Consider the following 25,799-nt stretch of genomic DNA (forward strand, 5'->3'; position numbering starts at 1 on the left):
TAGGAAAGGGGGGAAATTATCAAGATTTCTGGCTTGTGCAACCGAATGGATGAGGGGCTCATTCTGAGACAGAGAACACTGAAAGGATACCCATAATGATGAGAAAAAATCACGAAGTCAGTTTTGAACAGGATGGATTTGAAATTCCAGTAAGAAGTTTAGTTGAAATGCCTAGCAGGCAGTTGAATAAATGACATGCAGCTTAGGTGAAAGCACTGGGTTAGATATTTACACTTGAAAACTATCATTTATTCAGTTCTTTTATTTTTTTAAGGTTATTTATTTATTTTGAGACAGAGAGAGAAAGTGTACACACACAAATGGGGGAGGGGTAGAGAGACCGGGAGAGAGAGAATTCCAAGCAGGCTCTGTGCTGTCAGTGCAGAGCCCAACATGGGACTCAGTCTCACAAACTGTGAGATCACGACCTGAGACAAAACGAAGAGTCGGACACTTAACCGACTGAGCCACCTAGGTCCCCCTCAGTTCTTCATTTTAAAAAATGCTTTCTGACGGTCTATTAAGATGCAGGTCCTGGGCACAGCTGGCACAAAATGGCAGCCAAAGACATGGAAGTAGACAAGATGGCAGAGAGCATGGTGTAACATGAGATAAAACCACAGCATCTCTCAAACACTGTATCTGATGGGCTGAGTAGGAAGAGGAGACTGTATTCCTAGGTGTAGAAGCATGAGCCATGGATATAAAAAAGAAAACAAAACAAAGTCTAAGAGAGTATTGGTGCCATGAAAACCAAGAAGGAAAAACATGTTTTAAGAGTGAGAGGAGAATGGGCAGAATTAGGATGTTGCCGTCAGAATAAGCAGGATGAGCAACACAATGGATTTAATGATACAGAGTCCTCAGTGATTGCTATGAGTAGCTCAGAGCACTGGATGCTGAAGCCACACTGCAGGGCTCAAAAACAAAGGATGAGAACTAGACAGGAAAGGCTGGGGTTTTGATTATTGTAAGATGAGATAGAAATAGACAAGCTGACGTCAATATGTGGATGCTCTAGGATAACCTTGATAAACTGACAACTATATGACAAATGTCCTATGAAGGCTCTAAAGGCATCATCTCATTTTCAGATTTTCTATACAACTTGCAACATGGGCAATTCTAAAATCCTTGTTAATTCAGGGCACCTGAGAGGTTCAGTCTGTTAAGCATCTGACTTTGGCTCAGGTCACAACCTTGCTGTTCATGAGTTTGAGCCCCACGTCTGTCTCTGTGCTGACAGCTCAGAGCCTGGAGCCTGCTCTGGATTCTGTGTCTCCCTCTCTCTCTGCCCCTCCCCCGCTCACACTCTGTCTCTCTAGCTCTCTCAAAATTAAGTAAACATCAAAAAATTTTTTAAAATACTAAAATAAAATCCTTGTTAATTCTACCAGTGATAAGATAGGATTGATTGGTTTTCTCTGAATTTTACAAGTTGGCCATAAAATGATAGTACAGCTAGCCAGAATATAAGCATAGATCTCTTGGTCTTTCTAATGCCTTTAAAACACTGAAAATGTATATTTCATGTTTTGTCATTGGCTAACTGACCTAACAGGTATTAGGAGTAATTTTCTGCAAAATTACAAACTCAAAAAGTTGTTTTTTTTAACTAAAAATTATACTTTTATCTATTTTCAGTTTTAATGGAGGATTTCTTGGCCACTTTCCCATAACTGATATATTTCTCAAGTTTCCAAAGGAACACCTTATGACCCAATTGGAGAAGTAATCAAGTTATTTTTATGAAATATAGATTATGTCATATTTTGTGAAGAATAATTACTTTACATGGAGTAGTCAAATATCACCAATTTATGCAAAAACAATCTCCTTGTAATATAGAGTAACTGGTCAAATTTCTCCTCCCGAAAAGTGGTTATGGTTGAGATAATATGGTACATTGTGTTACTTGTCTATAGACTAGCATCCCTTTTCTTGCTAACAAGAAAACTGGTTTTGTTCAATTAAATGAGGACTATATACTTCAGAGGAAGCTGAGCCCCATGCTTAACCTAGGTACCTAATGTTGATTTTTTAGGTCAGTGTATAGCATAGGGATGGATAGTCTTGCAGTTTTGGTCAATAGTACAGGACAGAAAGTCTACTGGAAGGATTTCTGAACGTTTTTTAGCCATTGTAAAGACAGATAGATTGAAACGTTCCATTTTGGCTATTGCCATTGCTGTTAGAGCTTTGGTAGCCATCTCAAGTTCATGAGAAAAGAAGCCTAGGAACTAAGCCAACATGCTATGAAGGCAGAGCAGAGAGAGGGAAAAACCTAGGTCAGTAATGATGCAACTGAACCTCCCAAATAGACAACCTCTACCACTAGATTCCATGACATCCGGAACAAACATTTTTCTTATTGCTTAGGCCTTCTTGAATTGATTTTCTGTTACCTGCAGGTGAAAGCAATAAGTACCTTTCTGCTACATTCAACCATGCCAAGGAAAAGGAGTGGCTAAGTCTTTGGAAATAACCTTCATCCCCCTCATCTTTAAAAGGATTAACTTCAAATATACAGGGAAAAGGAGAAAAATTTAAATTTCCTTACTTGAATGCCAGCTCCCTCTGGCACTGTGATCTTCCACACACAATTCAGGTTGTTGTCATAAGGCTCAGGGTAACCAGGAGACAAAATAGTCCCTTTGCGCTTTGTTAAAACTCCACCACAGGGCACTAAAAGTAAAACAATTCAAGAGAGCGAGTTAATTCTAATGCAGAGGATTAAAATAAGAGAAAAGGTCAGAGATAACATCTTAGACAGATACTACAATTGCAAACACAGCCAAATCTTATTATTTCTTAAAACTCATAAGAACAATGAAAATTAAGTCTTCCTTCCTAAAAACTTTTAAAAATGCTTAGACAACATGAATGGATAACCTTTTAATGGCATTAATCTAAAATCATATTACAATAAACTCAATGACAGCATATCATTTTTAGTATATTACTAAAAAGTACATTGGCACATTTGCATTAAAATTAAAATGTAGATAACAGAATTTGTTGAAGAATTATTTTGTATTTGTTACTTTTGTCTTCATGCATCCTTTGAGGAGTAATAGTACTTTTCAGGAGAAATGCGGATGATGATCACAATGGTATGCTAATAACATTTGTATAGAGCCTATTGTTTGCCAGAGACTCTCCTAAAGCAATTTACAGATTTTAACTCATTAAAGCCTCTCAACAATCCACTGAGATGCAAATAAATATTCTCCTCATTTTACAGGAAACAGAGTCACTAGTGATTAAATAACTTGTCCAAGATCACAGAGCTGGTAAGAGGAGAAGGTGAGATTTGAACACCAGTAGTTTGGCTCCAGAGTCCATGCTCTTGAGTAGAAAAAAGAGACTTGGTATGGTGCCAGTCTGGTAATTGCTAGTACAGCACTACAAAAATGAGTAAGTACGTAGGTCTGTTCTGAAGTCAATAAAGGCCTCTACCGCTTTTTAAAAGTACTAACCTTAAAGGAAAATTCTCATACCCCTAGTACTGGCAGCTTGGTTTTGGGCATGACCTAATTACAATTTTAAATATGTGTGATGCTGGACATGTTCCTTAAACTCTCTGAAACTCAGATACCTTGTCTGTGAAATGATAATGCAATGGTTTAAAAAGAGCTTTTGTGAAAAATATACAGATAGGATAATGTATACAAAGAAGCTACCACATTGCTTGGAACACAGCGAAAGGTCAATAAATTGTATGTCATTTTACTATTTCCTTCTACAACTATTGTTATTTCAGATACCACTGGCACTATGGTCCTCGGGTATTCGTTGTAGTCTGGTTATAGTCATAAGGTATCAGGATATGTCTTTCATAATATTTTTTAAGTTAATAAGTTTTCTGCCACTTCTTAATGCAAAAGCTTAATGCAAAAACCAAGGGCAATTGCCCAAAGGAGCTACAAACATTTTTAATAGTGTAAACACGTATCTTTAAAGAAAGTCATTTTGTTGTATTTTCCTATAAATTTGTGTTAACGGGTTAAATATTAATTCAGGTTAAGTTGGTCAGAAAAAAATTTAGCTCCTTTAAATTTTTTTTTTTTAACGTTTTTATTTATTTTTGAGACAGAGAGAGACAGAGCATGAATGGGGGAGGGTCAGAGAGAGGGAGACACAGAATCTGAAACATGCTCCGGGCTCTGAGCTGTCAGCCCAGGGGCCCGATGCGGGGCTCGAACTCACGGACCGCGAGATCGTGACCTGAGCCGAAGTCGGCGCTCAACCGACTGAGCCACCCAGGCGCCCCAAATTTAGCTCCTTTATAAAGAAAATCAACAGTTTTAGATAACTTGAGAATTAATGTGCCAGGAGTGGAAGAAGAATTCTAGAATAGAGCTTCACCCCAAAAAGATTATAAATAAGTGATTGATGAAGTGCTGATTCTGAGTTGAAAGCAAATGTAGATGCCCTTCCTCTCCATGGTCACTGTCCTATCTCACTTGCACGTTTTTCTAGTTGCTACATTAATCATATCAATGGACCTCCATTGATATGGGTGTATTATCCATGTACTTTGTCTCCATATTATTGCTAAAATGACCTTTTTAAAATTAAAATTTGCTCATCTTATTTCCCTGATGAAAGTCCTTCAAAAATCTCCCCATTTCCTTCATTCCACAGATAAATACAGTTAATTTTTTAATCTCTAACTACATCTCCAGGCTTGTATGTACCCGTGATTTCCCAATATTTCACCATCCCAAACCCTCTTCCCAGTTCAGGCTACTAAACTGATATACTCTCTTAATGCTGTGAGTTGTTACATCCTTCTCCCCCATAGCTAACACTACCATCCATGGTCATTTAATGCTGATAGTACCTCTTGACCTCTTTGCTGACTCCCTTATCTGTTAAGTGTCCCATAGTTTTCTATAGCACCAAGTTCTTTCCTATGCAGTTCTATCACAGATAGCTCGTATTATGTTTTCATATTCTTTTTATACATTAGTCTCTTCTAATAGACTGAAGTCTGCGAAGAGGAAGCAATCAACTTTTTGTCTGGTACTCTGCTCCCTGTGGTGCCAAGATTCTAACTCATCTACCCTTTGCATTCTGAGGTTTCCTTCTCTGCTGCTATAGTGATAAGTCCTCTTTTCCTTACTTTCCAGTCTGTCCTCCATTCATTTCATCAGGGTTTTGTCTTTACTCTATTGGAATGACTATGTCAAAGTCACCATAATAGTCTTGTTGCAATGTGATATTCAATTCTTAATTTGCATTTTACTCAACCTATGAATAATTGTCTCCTCTTGTTAATCACTTTGTCCACTTTGAGCCTTTCTTTGCTTAGCCATCCAGACACCACACTGTCTTGCTTTTCTCTATGCCACTGGTTATACTCATAATCTTCCTTCCTCCCTCCCTCCCTCCCTCCCTTCCTTCCTTCCTTTTCTTTCTCTCCTAGTATTGGTGGTATAGTGGTGAGCATAGCTGCCTTCTTTACTTTCTCTTTTCTTTCTTTCTTTCTTCCTTTCTTTCTTTCTTTCTTTCTTTCTTTCTTTCTTTCTTTCTTTCTTGCCTTTCTCTTAGTATCTCATCCTCTTTCTCTGATCCTTTAAATGTTGTAACATTCTGTGACCCATGCCATCTTCTCTTTTCTAACCATCACCCCTCTATAAGGGCATCTATTTCCATGTCATTGATACAGTATGACTACAAAATATTTATCTCTAATTCTGACTGTGGCTCAGAATCCTGAAATAATATGCCTAATAAGCATCTCAAAACTACTATGTCTAGGGGCACCTGGGTGGCTCAGATGGTGAAGCATCTGACTTTGGCTCAGGTCTTGATCTCACCATTCATGAGTTTGACCCCTGCATCAGGCTCTGTGCTGACAGCTCAGACCCTGGAGCCTGCTTCAGATTCTGTGTCTCTCTGCCCCTCTCCCATTCATGCTCTGTCTCTCTGTCTCTCAAAAAATAAATAAATATTAAAAAAAATTTTTTTAAACCAATATGTCTAAATCAATACTTTTTAAAATTTCCTCCGTCTATACCATTCTCCACCTCAGTAAATGTCACTACCATTCACCTAGTTCTGGGCCAAAACTGTAGGACTCATTCATCTTAATTTCTCTTTCTTATATTCAAGTTCACAATTACATCTACATCCGATCTATCAGTAAACTTTCTCGGCTCCATTTAAAAAATGTACCATGAGGCTTACCAGTTCTCATCATGGACCATGACCTTCCTATTGAAATTACCATTACTTTTCCTATCCACTATTACACTAGCCTTCTATTCAGTCTTTTTTCTTCAAGCCCACCTGCTGGAAGCCCAAGCTACCCAGCTTGAGTGGCAAGGCCCGGGCTGTGGACGGATTGGTGACTGCAGGGCGGCCTGCCAACAGTGAAGCTTCTTGTACTCCCGCTTTTAGGTAATTTGGCTTTAAAAGTACCCGGGGTATTGTCTGTTGGGGAATTGCCCTCGGCAGGCCCCCTGGGAAAAGAACCATTAGGGAAGAAAATAAGGTTCCACAAGGAATTGTGCAGTCTTAAGTTTAGCCCTTGCCATCCCCTAAGGAGACTCCTCTACTTACAGGAAGGATAGCCTCATACCTTTGCCAGCAAAGAGGGCCTGTATAGGAGAGACAAATGGATTTGAAAGCCCCACTCCAGAAACTAAGGAGTGTATCTCTGGGCACAGGTGACTTCAACCCCTAGGCCCACCTGGCCCCCCAGAGGCATTCCAGATGATAACTGAACCTAGTCGGTTAAGCTACAGAATGGTTCGTTGGCTCCTAGGTGCATTGTCTCTCTGAGAATGTATGAGGCATGGGTTTCTAAGGCCTTTTCAGCCCCTTTCTGGCACCTCGGACTGAGGCAAACACATTGTTCTTTTGGCCTCATGTGGTTAGGAGGTCATGTCCCTGTAACTGTTCCACTTAAGGTGTTGAGAAATGGAAGGCCTTTCACGAGAACAGCAAAGTAAATGCTTTGCAGATTATAGATAAACGCAGATGCATAATGGAATAATGTAAGAAATTAATCTATAATCAAAGGGTATGCGGGAAAGTTAGGGGAAAACCACCATGTTATTTCTTAAAGGTCGTTTATACATAAGAACATTTTCAAAATTAGATAATGTTAGAAAAACATAGATGACGTAAGCTACAAGGAAATCACTAGCATATATAATGCCACGTTTGCTACAATAAATCGGCCAGTTCAACACACTGCTGTTGTCTGTGTCCATTTTTATTTTAGTTTTTTACTTTAGCTTTTTATTTTAGTTTTCTGTTTTTATTTTTATTTTTGTTTTGTTTTATTTTCACTTTTTCGCTGACGCCGTTCATCCTTCGGGACCCCCTGGACCTGCTGGAGCTGGACTCCGGCACCCACCCCTCTTTACTTAGCCGCAGTGATTTTTTAGAAACTAAGACCGCCTCATTCCCTAGCTCAATGAATTCCCTCTCTGCTTTGAGAAATGTCAAACTCCCCACAGCCTTTGAGGCTCTGTATGACTTGGCCTCTGCTTTGCCTCCACAAGACTCTTCTTCTGGCATGCTTGCCATCATTCACGCTGGTCCAGGCACCTGGGATTCTCACTGTGGCTTGAACAGGTCAAGATCTGTTCCTGCCTCACAGTCTATATAGTTGTTTACCACCCAGACTTGTATAACCCCACTCCATTCATCTCGTTTGGATATAAGACAGCAGCATGCTCTGGATGTTTTCTTCTGACCTCCAGCCCTTTCCTTACTTTTCCCCACGGTACTTAGCGCTGTCTGAAAGAAGAGAACGCATTCACTGATGTGTTGCTCCAGCACCCTCCACTAAAATGTAAACTCCACTCTCATCTTCTTATTCAAAGTGAGAATAGAGACTGACAATTAGTAAGCACTGACTACATGCTCCTTGAATAAACTGTTGATTGGCTGGTTGTATATCTGTGTATATACTGCGGTTACAGGTCCCTCTTTGCCATTCCTGCATTATTCCTTTCTCTCAGTATTTCCCCAAATAAGTCACATATAGCGATATAAATTTTCATATAATAATATAAAAAATACTATGAAAATATCCCCAGATATGCATTACTACATATTTTGCTACATATTTTATAAAGTTTCAATTCCCACATATATTACTTAACCTAACATTTGTTTTCTATTTTGAAAAGATACACAATGGAGTACTACGTGGCAATGAGAAAGAATGAAATATGGCCCTTTGTAGCAACATGGATGGAACTGGAGAGTGTGATGCTAAGTGAAATAAGCCATACAGAGAAAGACAGATACCATATGTTTTCACTCTTATGTGGATCCTGAGAAACTTAACAGAAACCCATGGGGGAGGGGAAGGAAAAAAAAAAAGAGGTTAGAGTGGGAGAGAGCCAAAGCATAAGAGACTCTTAAAAACTGAGAACAAACTGAGGGTTGATGGGGGGTGGAAGGGAGGGGAGGGTGGGTGATGGGCATTGAGGAGGGCACCTTTTGGGATGAGCACTGGGTGTTGTATGGAAACCAATTTGACAATAAACTTCATATATTGAAAAAAAAAAGATATACTATAAATTTCCCTACGGATTAGTATTATACACTATAACATGGATTAAAACAGGTTTCAGACAAGCATCCTGGGTTCTGCTTTTATCCTTATCCTGGTTTCACGTCTAAACCATAGAGGTTTAACTCTCTATAAAAGATAAATACTAATCTTATCTACCTCCTGGTGTTGCTATCAGCATTACAAAAATTAAAAAAGAAAATGCTTAGGGGCTCCTGGGTGGCGCAGTCAGGTGGTCTGTCCAACACGTGATTTTGGCTCAAGTCATAAATAATCTCTTGGTTTGTGAGCTGAGCCCCACACAGGGCTCTGTGATTCTTTCTCCCTCTTTCTCTCTGCCCCTTCCCTGCACTCTCACTCAATAAGTAAATAAATAAATAAATGAATGAATAAATATTTAAAAATGCTTTATAGTGCTTCTTAAAATGCTAATTACTATTTATTACTATTTTGAATAACTGCTTCAGGGATGAATGGATGGATGAATAAATGAATCAGTGACTGTGGTTTCAGATCCTGTATTTATTTCCTCATCAATTTCTCTCCTGCTCCAAGAAAAGACAATATAAACAGGTGTTGCCATGGAGCTAATACAAGTAAAAGTAGTTTTTTTCTGGGTTTCTAAAGGTCTTCAGGGGAAGAAAAAAAAAAAAAAACAAACCAGCAGATAAAGGTGATGGGATAAGCAGCTAATTAAAGATTTTTTGCCCAAGGGCAGTACATGGCGGGTTCAGGGGCTTTTCAAGAGACCTCCCACTAACAAAAGTACTTATGCCTAAAGCCATATATTGTTAAAGCTATTAGTGGCTGCAGGGGGTTATTTGAATCACAGTCTCAGAGGGAGGAGAGGTTGGATTTTCAGGAGAATGATTAATTTTAAGAAATCGGAAGTATAACAAGGTCATATTTGGAAGATAAAAACTCAGTCTTCAGCATATTTTTAGTTTTACATTTATTCCAAGGCTCATGTTCTTATCAAAATATGATTGTAGTTTATTATAATTTGCCTAAGGATGACTTGATGTGACAGATTTGTGCAAGATTACTAAATATCCTTTATATAGTGGCTATTTAAATTTGTGGACTCTCTACCTTAGTATTTGACCATGTTAACCATAAGCACAATTCACATATCATGACTAATGGGGCTGCTTTCCAATCAACAGTTTAATTTCAGTATGTCGGTTTTTGCAAAATTACTGAACATTTTATTGTTTTACTACAACAAAAAAAATGAAGTGTTGATAACAATAGTAAGAACAGTGAAACTGAAATAATACAGTTGACATGAAAATCATTAGGAATGTAGAAAGCTGCTTTCTTTTGGTTCAAATGGATGCTCAATTGGCTTAACCTGTTAACGGAGCATTCATTTGAACAGTAGAGAAAATACAATCACCAAATCCTGTAAGTAGACTGTCGAAGATTATATTTAAACTGTAAAGTATAAATAGAGAATTTGTTCTCCCCCAGAATAAAATTACCCATATAATATGTAAATGTATTGTTTGTGTTTTACCTATGTCTCTTTCCTAATTATCCAGAAAGATAGTTAGAAGAGTTTTAAACTTCCCGTGGCTTGTAAAACCTAAGCAAGCAAAGTGAGCCAGAGCATCACCATCTGGTAAAAGTCTGAAATTAAAAATACATGGGCCCTGGACTTGGGAAATGGACGGGTTGTTTGACCTCTGCAAGGATTCAGAAAATTATCACAGTTAATTGTTAAAACTCATTCATCGAGCAAATGTTTAGTGAACACCTATTATGTGCCAAACGTTTCTTCAACACCTATTGGGTCTTCTTTTGGTGGAACATAAAAACAATATATTGTCAGGGGAGAGAAGGGCAAAAAAGATTATAAAACTAAAAACAAAACAAAACAAAAAACAAATAAAGAAAACCCCAAACTACATATAATAGATGGGCAGTTGCCATTAAAGAAAAGCAGGATAAAGATATAGAATAAATGGAGAATGGTGGCAGAAAATTATTTAAGATAGGCTGTCTGAGGAAGATTATCAGGTTGAATGAAATGGTGTAGTAAGCCTAAAAACTACCTTGGGGATATATGTTCCAGGCAGAAAAAATAGAAAGTTCAAAGGCATTGAGGCAGTTAATATTTTATCTATGAAGAAATATTGAAAATGAGCTAAAATTAAAAATAATACTTTGATATTAACCTAAGAAACTGTGTGTTTGGCTCTCGTATTTGAGTATTTAAGATGTCAAAACTTTCCTTTTATTAATACTTATGAAATAATTATTTGTATTCAGAACATTTTTGAAGCTAAAAATATTTACAGTTAAAAATAGAAATACAAGTGGGATGCTTGGGTAGCTCAGTCCGTTGAGCTTCCGACTCGATTTCCGCTCAGGTCATGACCTCACGGTTCATGAGTTCCAGCCCCATGTCGGGTTCTGTGCTGACAATGTGGATCCTGTTTAGAATTCTCTCTCTCCTCCTCTCTGCTCCTCTTCTGCTCATACTCTCTCTAGATCTCTCAAAATAAATAAATAAGCATTTTTTAAAAGTAAAAAAAAAAGAAAAGAAATACAAGTATATTTTCATTTATGTACAGGTTAGCAGTTGGACCAAATGGTAGAACCTAAACTGAGTTATCATCTGAGTGTCATTATGAATCAGCACCTCTCCATTTCTAGTCTCACACAGATGCCATATGCCCTTCAGTTATATATTCAGTTTTCTGGATTTCACTTGTTCTACAGGCTGTGCATTATTTCTCCAATGGCATAGGTGATACATCCTTTTCATGTGAACTTAGCAGAAAACAAGTTGTCTTATTCAATTTTCTATCACTAGGTATACACTTTCAAACCAATTCAAGATGAAAAGTAGTCTGTTCTCTGTTCAGACTCTCCATACACAGAGTGACAGGTTTCTCAAAAAGGCCAGGGAACCCCCTACAGATAGGTGGACTTCTGACAGAGAGACTGTAATGGCTCCTAACTACTTCAGCTTTTGCTCTCAAAGTATAAAGTGAGGCTGAATTCAGACAGGTTGGGGACAGTTTACTAACATTTACCCCTGAAGCTGAATGTCAACCATGGACTAAGGTCTGGTCTGAAAGTCTTTTATAGGCTTTAGTGCTTGGTAGGACCGCTTGTCCTTGCTGAAATGACCACAGTGGAATAGCATCATCCTCCTTCCATTTACGTGGATTTTTGTTTCTGATGGCAAAAACACTGGGATTAACCACCTGATTTATACATGTGGCATATGAAAAAGCTTTGTAATACTCCTGAAACTCAATATTGCACTATATGTTAACGGAATGGAATTTAACTAAAAACTCAAAACAAACAAACAAAATACACTAACATCTTCTTTCATTAAGATAAAAAAAAGCTTTGTAATAATCATATAGAATAGGGATTTTCTTCTGTTTTGTTTATTTATTTATGTATTTATTTATTTAATATTTTTAATGTTCATTTATTTTTGAGAGTGAGAGAGTATGTGAGCAGGAGAGGGGCAGAGAGAGGGGGAGACACAGAATCTGAAGCAAGTTCCAGGCTCTGAGCTACCAGCACACAGCTGGGCGCAAGGCTTGAACTCATGAACTGTGAGATCATGACCTGAGCTGAAGTCCGACACTTAACCAAATGAGCCACCCAGGCACCCCAGGTTTTTTCTGTTTTAAACAAAAATGATTTATGTTTAGGGTTTAGAGTTCTTATTCTCTGTATCCTACTTTATATTATTTTTCTCTCATTTCCCTTTCTTATTCCTAAAATCTTCTTTCATTTTTCTTGTTTTACTCCTTTTTTTAATGTTTATTTATTTTTGAGAGAGAAAGCACACAAGCAGGGGAGAGGCAGAGAGGGGGGGGGGGCAGAGGATCCAAAGCAGTCTCTGTGCTGACAGCAGAGAGCCCAATGTGGGGCTCAAACTCACGAACTGCAAGATCATGACTAGAGCCAAAGTTGGAAGCTTAACCAACTGAGTCACCAAGGCACCCCTTGTTTTACTCATTTTTTAATGTCTTTTTATAGTTTTATTCTTCTAACCCTGTCTCACTTTCATAAATTTCTTCGGATAATGAAGTTTTTTTTTTACTTTCCAAAATCAGAAGAAAAGTCTGAATGCAAATCTTGGTTAAATATGTATACTCAAGGACAATTAGAATTGTAGTAATCGCTGTTTAACTTTTAACTTTATTTTAATTTTATACCCCTGCAAACAATGAGAACAAACCAAATCATGAACATACGCCTATTGTTTAAAGTCTCTTTCTTTTCAACCATTTGTCCTTAAATGTGTCAATTGGTGGAAAGAAATTTCAATCTCCCCCAAAAACAGATTTTAATAAATAATAACTATTATACCCCAAGAAAATTGCCATTATATTTCATCCAATGTCTTTCTTAAAAATGTTAAGTGCAAAAAAATATGTTGTATTCAAGGGACTGTAAATTAATAGAATTGGAAAGGATGATAAGGGTCCATATTTTTAGCTTTTTAAAAAAAGATGCCAACATCTTCTGGGAAAGATAATTTTAACATTTTATTAACTTTAAAGTGCTATTGAAACAACATATCAACAAATTAAAAGAAAAGATATTAAGCCTTTTGTCATCACTGAATGTAAATTCTATGTTCTAGAACCAATACCTTCAGAATTAAAGTCTTCTCTCTTGATTCTATAATGGAAGATTTAGCAACAACAAAAAACAACTTAGTCATTCAGTACTTACCAGGTTCCAAGAACTATGCCAAATCATTTAATAATCACAATAAACCTATGAGGAAATCCTCTTAGCTTCCTGCTTCATCTATATGGCAATTGAGAACCAGAAAGTTTGTAAAATTCCCAGGGTCATATAGTAACTCACCACATCTCAGTGCTGAGGTCACAGCAGAAGACTTTACTCAAGACTTAATTAACTCTTATGTTAAACTACAGTTTGGAGCTATGCGGGATTTTATTCAGTTTTACATGACTCTTTATGACTTTTCCCCATTAATGAGGACATTAGTGTGATAAATATACAAATAGGATCTTTAAGAGGTAATTTATAGATTTACACTTCAGTACTTTGCATATGTAGGTTTTCCCAACACTCAAACTAGAGGAAGAGATGGATTTTTTTTGGATGATATTTAAAGATTAATGAGCTAGTTTATGAGTTTCCAGATGTCATTATATCACTCTAGTTTTATAATAGATGATTCTCTTCAAGGAGTTTTCATCATGTATATGAAACTAAAGAAGACAGCTACTTACCTAGCTGTCTTCTATTATATGGTACTGATATTTTCTATCGATACATAAATAAACTAAAAGTGACACAAATTATATAAAAAAATACTAGGAAAAGTGAGATAGAAATTATGACTGATTTTCTATATGTATAGAGAAATATTAAAAAATATATCGTGAGGCTGAAGAGATTTATTATTATCATGTGTCTGTCTTCAATTATTAAACTGATTTAAAGCAATGTAATTTCCGATTTATGCATACTGCATGACTAATTTTAGTATAGACATAGAGGAACATTTCTCTCAGCTCATGGTCCTTTAATTTAGGATAATTTATTTATTACTATTTTATAAGAGTATGAAGTCGACATATATTGTGGCTCAAAAGGAGAAACATTATCTGTTTTGTCTTTATGAGAGCATAAAAGTACAGAAAGGGGAAAATCTGCTAGTACCATTAACACAAGCTCCATGCTAGATAAAAGGAGGAGGCATATTAACTCCAAATGAGTTGTTTTCCTGTACCATTGATTTTCAAAAACATCTTTTAATAGGGTAAGAAATCTCACATTATAAATAAAATGTAGATATCACATTAGGAAAGCTTAGCTTATAAATCAAAACCTATAGAGAAGCAGTCTTCTGTCATTTAGGTTGACGTTTAGAGTCAGAGAAACTGAGTTTCTGCCTCTACTCTACCACTTACTATATGTTCTGTCAGTTTAAAAATAACTACTTTAGGGGGAGAGCCTGGGTGGCTCAGTCAGTTAAGCATTGATTCTTGGTTTTGGCTCAGGTCATGATCTCACAGTTCCATAGGATCGGGCTCAGTGCTCACAGCACAGAGCCTGCTTCGTATTTTCTCTCTCCCACTCTCTCTGCCCCCTCCCTGTCCCGTGCTCTTTCTCTCTCTCTCTCTCAAAATAAATATATATAAAAAAAAATAACTATTTCACCTAAGACTCAGTTTATTCAATCATAAATTCTGAAAGTAACTTTTCAATTGGTGTGCTGTGAGGATTAAATTGAGTATGTATTTAAACTACTCAGTATGAAACCTGGCAAATAAAAAGCATTAAGAAATTGGTAATCATATCAGCAAATGGCACTGTGAAAACTGGACAGCAACATGCAGAAGTATGAAACTGGACCACTTTCTTATACCATACACAAAAATAAATTCAAAATGGATGAAAGACCTAAATGTGAGACAGGAAACCATCAAAATCCTATAGGAGAAAACAGGCAGCAAGCTCTTTGATCTCAGCTGCAGCTATTTCTTACTTGACATGTTTCTGGGGGCAATGGAAATAAAAAGCAAACATGAACTATTGGGACCTCATCAAGATAAAAAGCTTCTGCACTGCAAAGGAAACAGTCAACAAAACTAGTCAAAGGCAACCGATGGAATGGGAGAAGATATTTCCAAATGACATATTGATAAAAGGGTTAGTATCCAAAATCTATAAAGAACTTACCAAACTCACCACCTAAAAAACAAATAATCCAGTGAAGAAATGGGTAGAAGACATGAATAGACATTTTTCCAAAGAAGACATCCAGATGGCCAACAGGCACATGAAAAGATGCTCAATTTCACTCATCATCAGGGAAATACAAATCAAAACCACAATGACTTACCACCTCACACTGGTCTGAATGGCTAACACTAACAACTCAGAAAAGAAGAGATGTTGGCGAGGATGGTGGGAAAGAGGAACACTTTTGCATTCATGGTGGGAATGCAAACTGGTACAGCCACTCTGGAAAACAGTATGGAGGTTCCTCCAAAAATTAAAAATAGAACCACCCTGTGACCCAGCAATTGCACTATGAAGTATTCATCCAAAGGATACAAAAATGCTGATTTGACGAGGGCACAATTACCGTAACTTTTATGGCAGTGCTATCAACAATAGTCAAATTATTGAAGAAGCCCAAATGCCCATCGACTGATGAATGGATAAAGAAGATGTGGTATATATACACAATGGAATACTATTCGGGAATGAAAAATAATTGAATGTTGCCATTTACAACAACGTGGATAGAACTGGAGGGTATAATGTCAAGGTAAATAAGTCAGGCAGAGAAAGACAGATATCATATGATTTCACTTATATGTGGAATTTGAGACACATAACAGATGAACATAGGGGAAGGGAATGAAAAATAACATAAAACAAAGATGGAGGCAAACCATAAGAGATTCTTAAATACAGAGAACAAACTGAAGGTTGCTGGAGGGGAGGCGGGTAAGGGGAATGGGTTAAATGGGTGACGGGCATTAAGGAGGGCACTTTTTGGGATGAGCACTGGGTGTCACATGTAAGAGATGAATCACTGGGTTAACTAACCTGAACTAAAGAAAAAAATAAAATAAAATAAAAAATAAATAAAACTAGATACATGTAATTTCATTTTCAGGTATCATAAGATATGTTATTAAAATATATTTTACATATTTATAAGTGTATATGTGTTATATGCATGTTATATGTGTGCATATACACTCTCGTCACATTCTGTGAACAATTGGAACTGAGATTATTAAAATAAAAACAAAATTGTGCTTATCTCTTATTTTTAAAAAACTGTCCCTCTTATTTTCTAGATCACATGCCAATAAAACTTTAACAAGAAAGAATTCAACTCATGAGAACTATTTCTTAACTTGTGATTATGTATTACCATCCTTCATTTAATGTAATACTATGTAACCAAAGAAAATAATTTCCAGATATGCTCTTGGGACAGAGAATAAATAAACTTTGTAACTTACTTTTTCATATCTATGGAATGCTATAAGAACCAAAAGTCATTGTAATGATCCTAAAATAGCATAAAATTCTAACTGTTTTATGGCTTAGAGAATATTTTAATATGTTTCATATAACATGGTTAAGAGCCCATTAAGTTAGAAAGTGTATATTCTGTTTACCAATTTAAATTAGATACAGTATACAATAACAATACAAACAATAAAGTTTGAAACATTAAGATCTGGCTAACCTTAATGTATTCTACTCATTCAAAGTATTACCATTTAGACTTGTGAGAGACTGAAAAAATCTCTTATTTTATATTTTTTACACATATTTACAACTAATAAATAAAAGATAAAAAACAGACTTATTTTCTAATGCATATTTTGTAATTCTTTTGATGCCAAAGTAGAATATGGCCAAAGAAATCAGCTTCTGAGATCTTTAAATGATACGTAAATTCTTTACATATTGGCATAGGACACTCTGCATAATGTTTGAGAGATATTTATTTCAACAGCCCATATCACTAGCATTTAAATTTTGTTATTGGCAATATGCACATATATAATCATCCATCTAAATCAATAAATGAGGACACTATTCAGCTAATTTAAAACAAAATATTTTTCATTCATCACATTACATCTCAACTGCATCCAATATCCACATTCATTTGCATATCTAGGTACATCATAACTAACAAAGTATTTAAGGATTAATGCATAACTATTAGATAACATAGAATTATTGACAGATGCAAGATAACTAGTTTTGATATAAAATATAAAATATGTATAATCACAAAGCTATCAAATTTACACACTTACCAATACAGGTAGGTAAGGAATCATTCCACTGGGCCAGAGAATTGGGAACTGTATCACACCTAATTGCGATGGATCCATGGAGGATGTATCCTGGATTACATTCAAAAAGAACCAATGAACCAACTGCAAATTCATTGCCGATCCTTCTTCCGAATCTTGGTTCAGGCACAGAACTGCATTGTGTAGAACTTGTTCTAGGAACAGCTGTGTACAAATAATTGTTTATTTTAATTTCATATTTGGTAGAGAAGTACAGATTTCAAAATATAACTAAACAAATCTCAAAGAAATGTTCACTTTTTATCAGCCCTCAAATTAACAACTTGAATACATTTCTAAAAGTTTTTTTATTCGTACAGAATAAAATACAAGTTAAAATGGATACTGCTGTTGTCATCAAGACGCTTCATTTAAAAACCATTTTACTTTTGATTCTTTAAACAACATCAAGTAGGTTTTTTTCGTATTTTTTGTTTTACCAAACTCATTAATATAACAAAGTAGTTTGAATTAGATATTTAAATTTATGGGATGATGACTGAAAGATCATGTGTTTCTCTTTTTAACCTGGGATACCAAGTTCTAACAATATGTGGCAGGTTACATGAGGTGATGTCACAATTTACTTTTCAGTAGTTTCATCAATTTAAAAAAGAAAACACAACATTTTACTACACAGCAGGTTCACAAACTTAGTTGTTTATGTTTGTTACTGATGAAGACAATTACTATGTTCAAGGCTAAGTAGAATAGAAGTCAGACAGATTAACAACAATAGAAATTTTAATTTTAATAATCATACAATGTCAGATTTGAAATTGTTTTTAAACTTTATAGGTATGTTCTCGATTGTGACTTTTTTTTTGTTTTAGTAAAATAGAATGATAACAGGATGTTTTTTCTTTTTAAAACACATACAGATGGGATTAAGGAGTTTGACAACTGCCCCGAAAATGATATGATGCATTCCAAATAGATTGATTCCTCTTACGTGACTTGTAATAGTGCCTTTTTCAATTCATAATATCTCATACTGTTTAATGAAGGAATACTATTGAAAATGAAACAGTATAATATTATAGCCAACATTATAAATGGGATAAAATCAGTTAATAAAAATATCAAATCACAAATGTCTATAAATGTCTTAGGAATAAGTCCAAACTACTACATGATCATAAATAATTAAAATATTTGAAATTATAGGTCTTTTCTTATTTTAATGGTAGTATAAAGCCTTGTCTCTAAAAGGCAAGAAAAATCTATGTAAACAAACTTTCAATTGCACAAAAATATTTAATAGCCATGAAGAAAGTTTGAAATCTCCTGAGAGAATGAGAAACTAAAATTTTAGAATGGGATAATGATTTCCCTGCATGTCTAAGTACATCAGCACAAAATTTGCCACATTTTTAATTTAGAATGCTGGACTATGGGGAAAATAGAATATGTGGAGATTGAAGAGTTGTCAGGAAAAAAAAAAACAGATGCTTTAAAACAATACGTTGGAAGGAAGGAAAATCATACTTGAGAATGATGATGTAAGCAATAGGTCACTTTTGACCTTGGTCAAAGTAACAATGCTCTAGTGAGAAGGGAGGGAACAGGGCAAAACTTAAAACAAAACAAAACAAAACAAAACACAGCTTTGATCTCTCCTATATGGTTATGAGGAGCTCATCATTCAATAAACTCTGAACATAACATGAGGAAACTGATATCATTCCTTACTGTGTTTCTAGGCTACAGGGTCACTTACCTTGATAAACAAAGTGAAATCCCTTAGCTGTTATTGGTCCAACTGAAGTAAATCGAATTGTGATCTGATTACCTGAACTCAGTGGAAGTGATTCTCCTACTCAACAAAACAAACACTAAGATATCATAAATAATTTCATTCAGTAAACCTAACAAATTATATTAATTTACACTGTCTTTTGAAAATGTCAATCTATGTTCTATCAAATTACTTCAATATATCCTATCTCTGACAATATATTCTTTGGGTTCAGCTTCAATCACAACCTTTTTACAGAAGGCTTTAATTACATTTTGATACATATTGTCTCATTTAAAACGAATCCTTAAATATTTTATAATACATTTAACACCATAGACTAAGTGATTAAATATTATATTTACTTGATTACAATGCCCCAAAATAGTTGGTTATATTTTTCTCAAGCGTTCGAGTTATTATCGTGTTTCTACTTTTTTTTTTTCAATAAAGAGTGATTCTATTTTCAGTTTATTTCTAATATGGATGACATAAATCTCAACTTTCACTACAATACCAATCAAAGTCAGTCTTTAATCAATAACTGATGCATGGCAGTTCTATTAAAGGATACCTGAATGGGATCCTGAGAGGGAAGATAACAGAGAAGATTGCTGAGTTGGCCCATCATACACCTCAACAACATCGTGGAGTGATGTCTGGAAAAATACAAACTGGCCAAACACCACTGATCAACAGGAACCAGGAGAAGCAAACAAATCACCAACCATCCATAAACGAAAACAAAAAATAAAAAACAAAACAAAACAAAAAAATAGAAAGAGGAGGAGAGAGAGAACAAAGTATTACAATATAATACTCATCTTTTTTTTTCTACCTTTAAAAGAGGGTAGATGCCAATTGGTTGATATGCCTGACATATGTATTTCAGGTCATAAAGGTAATGACCATGACCTAAAAGCAATAAAATTTTTAGATACTATATTTAAAAAAAATTAAATGGGTATATACAGCATTTATTTTGAGATCAGAAATCATAAGGTTGGTGATTCATACTTTATAATAACTCTTTTTTTTTTTTTTTTTAATTTTCCCATTGGTAGTTTGGCTCTTTTCACTTTGTGACTCTCTTCCCTTTTTCTAATTTTTTTCTCCTCTTTTATATAAGATAATGTTTTAACTCAGGGGAAGTTTTGTAGATTGCTTTGAAAATGCTATTCCATTATGAGTAATACTTTCACTGGAAAAATATCAGCAAGATTCTCTTCAGGTACGCAGTTTAGTTCACATTCTAACTTAAAACGGTTCCTAAGCATATATTGCTAATATTCTGCCAAAATAAATATTACTTATGATTCCTCAACAATTAAGGTATAAAATTTTAAAAAATGAATGCTTTTTCATGGTAAGTACAGATCTGAAATACTTATTAATGAGTATTTATAAATGTCTCCTTATTTTTTACTTTTCCTTTAATTATGCCCTAACATTAAGTATAGAAACGACCCAAACTGTAACTTAAAAAAAAAAAGAACTTGTTTCAGAGCAGAAATAAGCTTATGTTTTATGCCTTGTAAAAAATGAGATAAATAATAAAAATTATCTTTAAAACATTTTATTGAATACAAAACCTATGGGTTTAAAAGAGTGATTTCTTAAAAGTTTAATAATGTAAAACCAGAGTAATTTTTATCAACTCAAAATCACATTAGTGTAATTAAACTATATTGCATGAATACATATATTTTAAAAGTTCATTATTATTTACACTTCAAATCAAGATTATGGTCATCCTTTGGTGGTCTTATGAAGACAGCCTAGTTCATCTGAAACATGCTGAGTTTGCCTATGAACACATACACGTAATACTGTAAACAAAGCTATACTTTTTTTTTTTTTTTTTGTCCTGCTAAAATAAGCTGGTGATCTCAGTCCAGTTCTTTGTGGGGTAAAGGAAAAGGAATACAGACACGGAGTTGTTGTTTTGAACACTTCCCGAATATTGACATGCTGTATTTCATAAACAATCCTCCTGAAAACATTGCTTCAAGCCATGAAAACAAATTTACGTTTCTATCAAATCAGATACATGTAGTCAATTGTTTTAAGAGTTTACAAGTCACATGAAATTTCAGTCCAGACCTTTTTAGAAGATCCATATATTGGTCTACCAAATCCCAAACTATTTAAAAAACATTCCAAAAAATATTAAGAAAGTTTTTGTTTTCTGTTTTTGTATTTGTTTAGATTGGTGTTTGATGTGTTTTCAGATGTGTCTTTGAAAGCTTCAGTGACAATGCAGGTGTTGCCATTGCCAAGTGTCCCCCTTTCCCCCCAAAATCATGTTAGCCTAATTATAGGAGCTTTGCTAAGAGCATGAGCAACAAGGCTCTTGGTAGATAAACTATTCTTTCTTTATATCTTTTTGGAAAGACCTTAGATGAAACATTAGAATTCAACATCCCCTAAATCTTTCTGCTTAAATATTTCAAATGTTTCATTCAGAAACATGCCCAGTTCCCAAGCAGATCACCACATTACAAACATCTAAAAAACAAAACAAAATAACACCCACCCCTGTTCAAAACAAAAACAAAAACAAATAAAAAAAATCCCACACACAAAAAAAGAGTCATCTAAGAGCTTTTTCTAAGGAAAAAGCGGAAAAAATATTTCTTTCCTCTTGTTCACAATTGTTATTTCTCCACAGGTCGAGCAGACTTTTGTGTCACTTGTAAATGGGAATGTTGAAAAGTGTGACTTTTTTTAATGTTTATTTATTTTGAGAGAGAAAGAGCAAGAGCAGGGGATGGGCAGAGAGAGAGAGGGAGAAAGAGTGAAAAGTGTAACTTTTAACACTATACCCATTAACACAGTGTATTTGCATCATTTTAAGTAACAAACATTGTATGGCATGCCCTTGGAGTGTTCTTAGTAACTCGTGCCTGTAATTTGTCGTGCTAATTCTGAGGTGACAGTGAAGAGAATTAAGAAGCATAGGGGGTGAAGGAGTGGAGCTTTGAATCTTGCCTTATGAAGTACTTACTTAGTACTAATAAGCTACTACTCATTTTTAAAAGTTTATTTATTTTGAGAGTGAGAGAAAGAGCACATGCAAGCAGGGGAGGGGCATAGAGAGAGAGAGAGAGAGAGAGAGACAGAGAGAGAGAGAGACAGAGAGAATCCCAAGCAGGCTCTGCCCTGTCATGGTAAGATCATAACCTGAGGCGAAATCAAGAGTCATATGCTTAACTGACTGAGCCACCCAGGCACCCCAGCTACTACTCTTTAATTGCTATCTAACTCTGTATTAACATAGCCAATGGAAATCTTAAAGTAAAAATAGCTTTCATTAGGAGAAAAGTTACTTGAGAGCATACTAAACTATTACATGAAAAATAAAATTTTTAAGTACATTTTGAATACATTTTTTGTAGTATGAAATATCAAGAACATTTGCATGGTGATTTCAGTTCCTACACATCAGCAGGTTGAGTATTGCCTCAGCAAATTATGTTACAAGCCTGAACCAAATCTTAGTCAGAAATCTCAAGAATTGAATGGTAAACTTTGTGTTTGCTTTTCAATTCTGTCTGCAAATGCCTTTATTAAGTTTTCTTACATTCAAGACATCAGGTCTTCTGCTTCTAAAATGTTCTGAATGGCCAAGTGCACCCTTGGCATGGTTGAGACTTTGTAGGAAAAAAAAAATTGTGAAAGAGTTTAAGATGGATCCAAAGATAACTGAATGTTGGTTTTTGGTAAGTGAGATGTTTTTAGCATACCTTTCTGGGTTACTGGTGTTTTGGGGGCCTGTGGTGTATGTAATGGACTATTGTCCAATTGACAGACATGTTCTGTATCTATCCATAAATTAATTTTAGCATCCTATCTACCTATCTATCTATCATCTAGCTATCTATTGATCTATATTTGGTTATTGAATTCTCTGTTGAACCACTGTAGTATTTTACCAAAATGTTCATTAATTCTTGAGTTAAATAAAATTTTTGATGCAAGAAAAAAATTTGATACATGGTTATTTTATATTTGCATGGGAATCACAGTTATGTTCCCTTCAAACAACAAATCAAAAAACCTTTTAATACTGACCTAGATACCTCAACTTAAGGACTGGACCATCTTTTTATTTCTAGGACTACAATTAACCCCCAAAATTTGGACTGATTATGCCTTCTGGAATGATTAGCAAGCCCTCTATCTTCTTTTTCTTAGTTTCCAACAGAGATACAGAATTCTCTGCATCTCAGCTCCACGCTTCTTTCCCTTACTCTGGAGATCTGCATGTGGACATCAAAAGCACTTTTTGTTCTCAGCCTATTAGAGTAGGCTATAAACACAAAGCTGTTTCTTATGAGAAACACCACCTCCAGTGAACTTTCTTTTTTCTTTCTTAAGCATAATAGATCTTAAAAATAATTTTTTAATTCTTTTATTCAAATCCATTTTAAAATGTTATATATGTATTATTGCAAGCTGGGAAAAGGAAGAAAAGGGAAGCCTGATAAGCTAGAAAATACCACCCAAGATAACCCTTCAAATCAGCCGATGCAAATAATCTATTATGTCCGAAACTACTTCTGACCTCTTATTTTCCATATATTTTACTCTAGAATACAGTTTATTAATCTAACTAATATATTGATTCTGTTCTATGATGTATCAAAACAGAACTGGAATCAGAAAGCTGAGCCATCCAGAGAGAGTCCTGCTCTTAGACCCCATTAACTATATTTGAAGTCATTCAGGTAACAGCTTACCTCTACCTATGGAAAGACGTTAGGTTAGCCAATTAAATCAATTGTAACCCAACAACAGAGCATGTTGGGCACATCTTTTAATGCAGATCATTGCTATGCTCATCATTTAATCCATTTTGAAAAGCAACTCCTCTACCAACCTCTAATGGGCAATATTTAGGAGGTATCCTAGGCTGCATTTTTTTTAATCTATAACTTAAATTTTTAAAAGTCACTTAACTAGTCTGATTAAATCACTTAGAATGAGAAAACCTCTAATGTAGATTAGATAGGCAGGATATTTACCCCAACTTTAAAATTCTGTCTTAGTTCATTTGCTTCCCCATGATCAAAGAAACTCAGAAGACATGACATTGTGTTTATCTGGTTTTCTTTGTAGGTAAATCAAGGTTTATTAGACATCTAATTTTTACAGGCTTGTTAATCCAACCAAGACAGAGAGGCGGGGTTCCATTTACAGAGAAGGTTCACATGATACAAGTGTTCACTTAACAAAGTTGCAGAGCCCATTTGTTTCCTATCCTGCACCAACTCTTTTCTATCACTTCTCCTTTAGTCACATTCATTTAACTCATGAGACTTTATCCATTCTGCTTAATTTAGCCATTCCAAATGTAAGTCAGTAAATGATGACAGGGTGCTGGGGATGATATAAAGAAACTCTGAGGAAGAACAAGACAAAGCAAAAACAGAAACAGAAACAAACCAAAACCAAAACCAAAACCAAAACAAACCTGAGAATTAATATGGCTAAACTGTCGGAAGGCACCATGCAAACCAACAGTCTCCTGGAAAGTATCTTTGTGGAAAACAGTACAGTGGACACCTGAGGTGGGACATCGTTCACAACATGGCTGAGCGCCCAGAGGCGTGAATATTTGTTTAGAATATAAATAAATAGTTCTTTACTTTCAACTGTTGCTGATGTTCCACAATTACCTAAGCTAGTAAGAATATTTTTTGAGTTATACTTAATTCTTGTGCCATCAAAACAACCAGAGGCTCACTGATTTAGCAATTAAGTTTAAATGAGGATAATAAAACAAACACGGACACAATTGATGTTATTCAGTGACTAGGACTGGAGTTATTGAATTAAAAATAAATATTGAATCTATGCAAATACAGAAGGGTTTTAATTTTGCTTTTATCAATTTTATTGTTTTCTCAGGAAGGAATAACTCACAGAGTATCCCAATGGGGTACTAGTTTTAAAAGGAAAACAAACAAAACAAAATAAAAAATAAAAACCTCAGACGCAGATGGGCCATGGCTAAAGAAACTGATCTAACCATCTCTGTGGAAGGTGGTAAACGGTAAAATTAAAATGTCTTAGAGTTTGTGGTAAATTCAGGTCTTATTCAAACTTGCTTTGACGTAAAAGGGATCAAATTTAGTGGAGGAAGACAGAGAAGTAGTTCTCCTTAGGCATCGGTAGTTCTAGTTGTCAGATGGATGGTACCTTATTCATTATGGTGCCAAAGTACTAAAACGACAAGACTTCTTTGCTCTATGAGAGAATAAAGCAGCTTAAAGACTGTCAGTTTCTGCAACTGAGCAGATTTAGAAGGACTAAGGCTTTAAACTAACAAATCTACAATTCTAGAATGCCCTGATAAAGGAAAATGAAAACTGTCAAATGAAGAGGTCAGGTTCTGGAATCAGACTTTAGGATCAAATCTAGGATGAGCCTCACAGAGAATTTACTTCACTTTTCCATGCCTCAATTTCCTCATCTGTAAAAGGGAATAATGATAATAAAGGTAACCTCATATGATTGATGTGAGTTATTGTATAAATTGATACTGGTAAAACACTTTGAACAAGTACCTGAAACACAATAGTATTAGTTACTACCATAAGTATCTCAGCTTTGTAAATGTATAGGCTACTAATTCAATATCTGAAAATTCATGATA

At 35.2% G+C, this 25,799-nt stretch overlaps 1 protein-coding gene across 3 annotated transcripts in view; it reads right to left on the bottom strand.

Moving 5' to 3' along the window:
• CSMD3 (CUB and Sushi multiple domains 3) overlaps nt 1-25,799 on the bottom strand; it is a 1,242,212-nt gene that overhangs the window by 167,293 nt on the left and 1,049,120 nt on the right. For 2 of the 3 annotated variants that reach the window (XM_042973240.1, XM_042973239.1), the window contains 4 exons: nt 19,713-19,826; nt 19,121-19,216; nt 17,362-17,565; nt 2,561-2,685 (listed from right to left, as the gene is read on the bottom strand). In XM_042973240.1, coding sequence (XP_042829174.1) covers nt 2,561-2,685; nt 17,362-17,565; nt 19,121-19,216; nt 19,713-19,826 — 539 coding nt within the window. The remainder of the gene's footprint in view (nt 1-2,560; nt 2,686-17,361; nt 17,566-19,120; nt 19,217-19,712; nt 19,827-25,799) is intronic. The other variant, XM_042973241.1, reaches the window with a different exon arrangement.

This window comes from Panthera tigris, chromosome F2, assembly GCF_018350195.1.
Source record: "Panthera tigris isolate Pti1 chromosome F2, P.tigris_Pti1_mat1.1, whole genome shotgun sequence".
Lineage (NCBI taxonomy): Eukaryota > Metazoa > Chordata > Mammalia > Carnivora > Felidae > Panthera > Panthera tigris.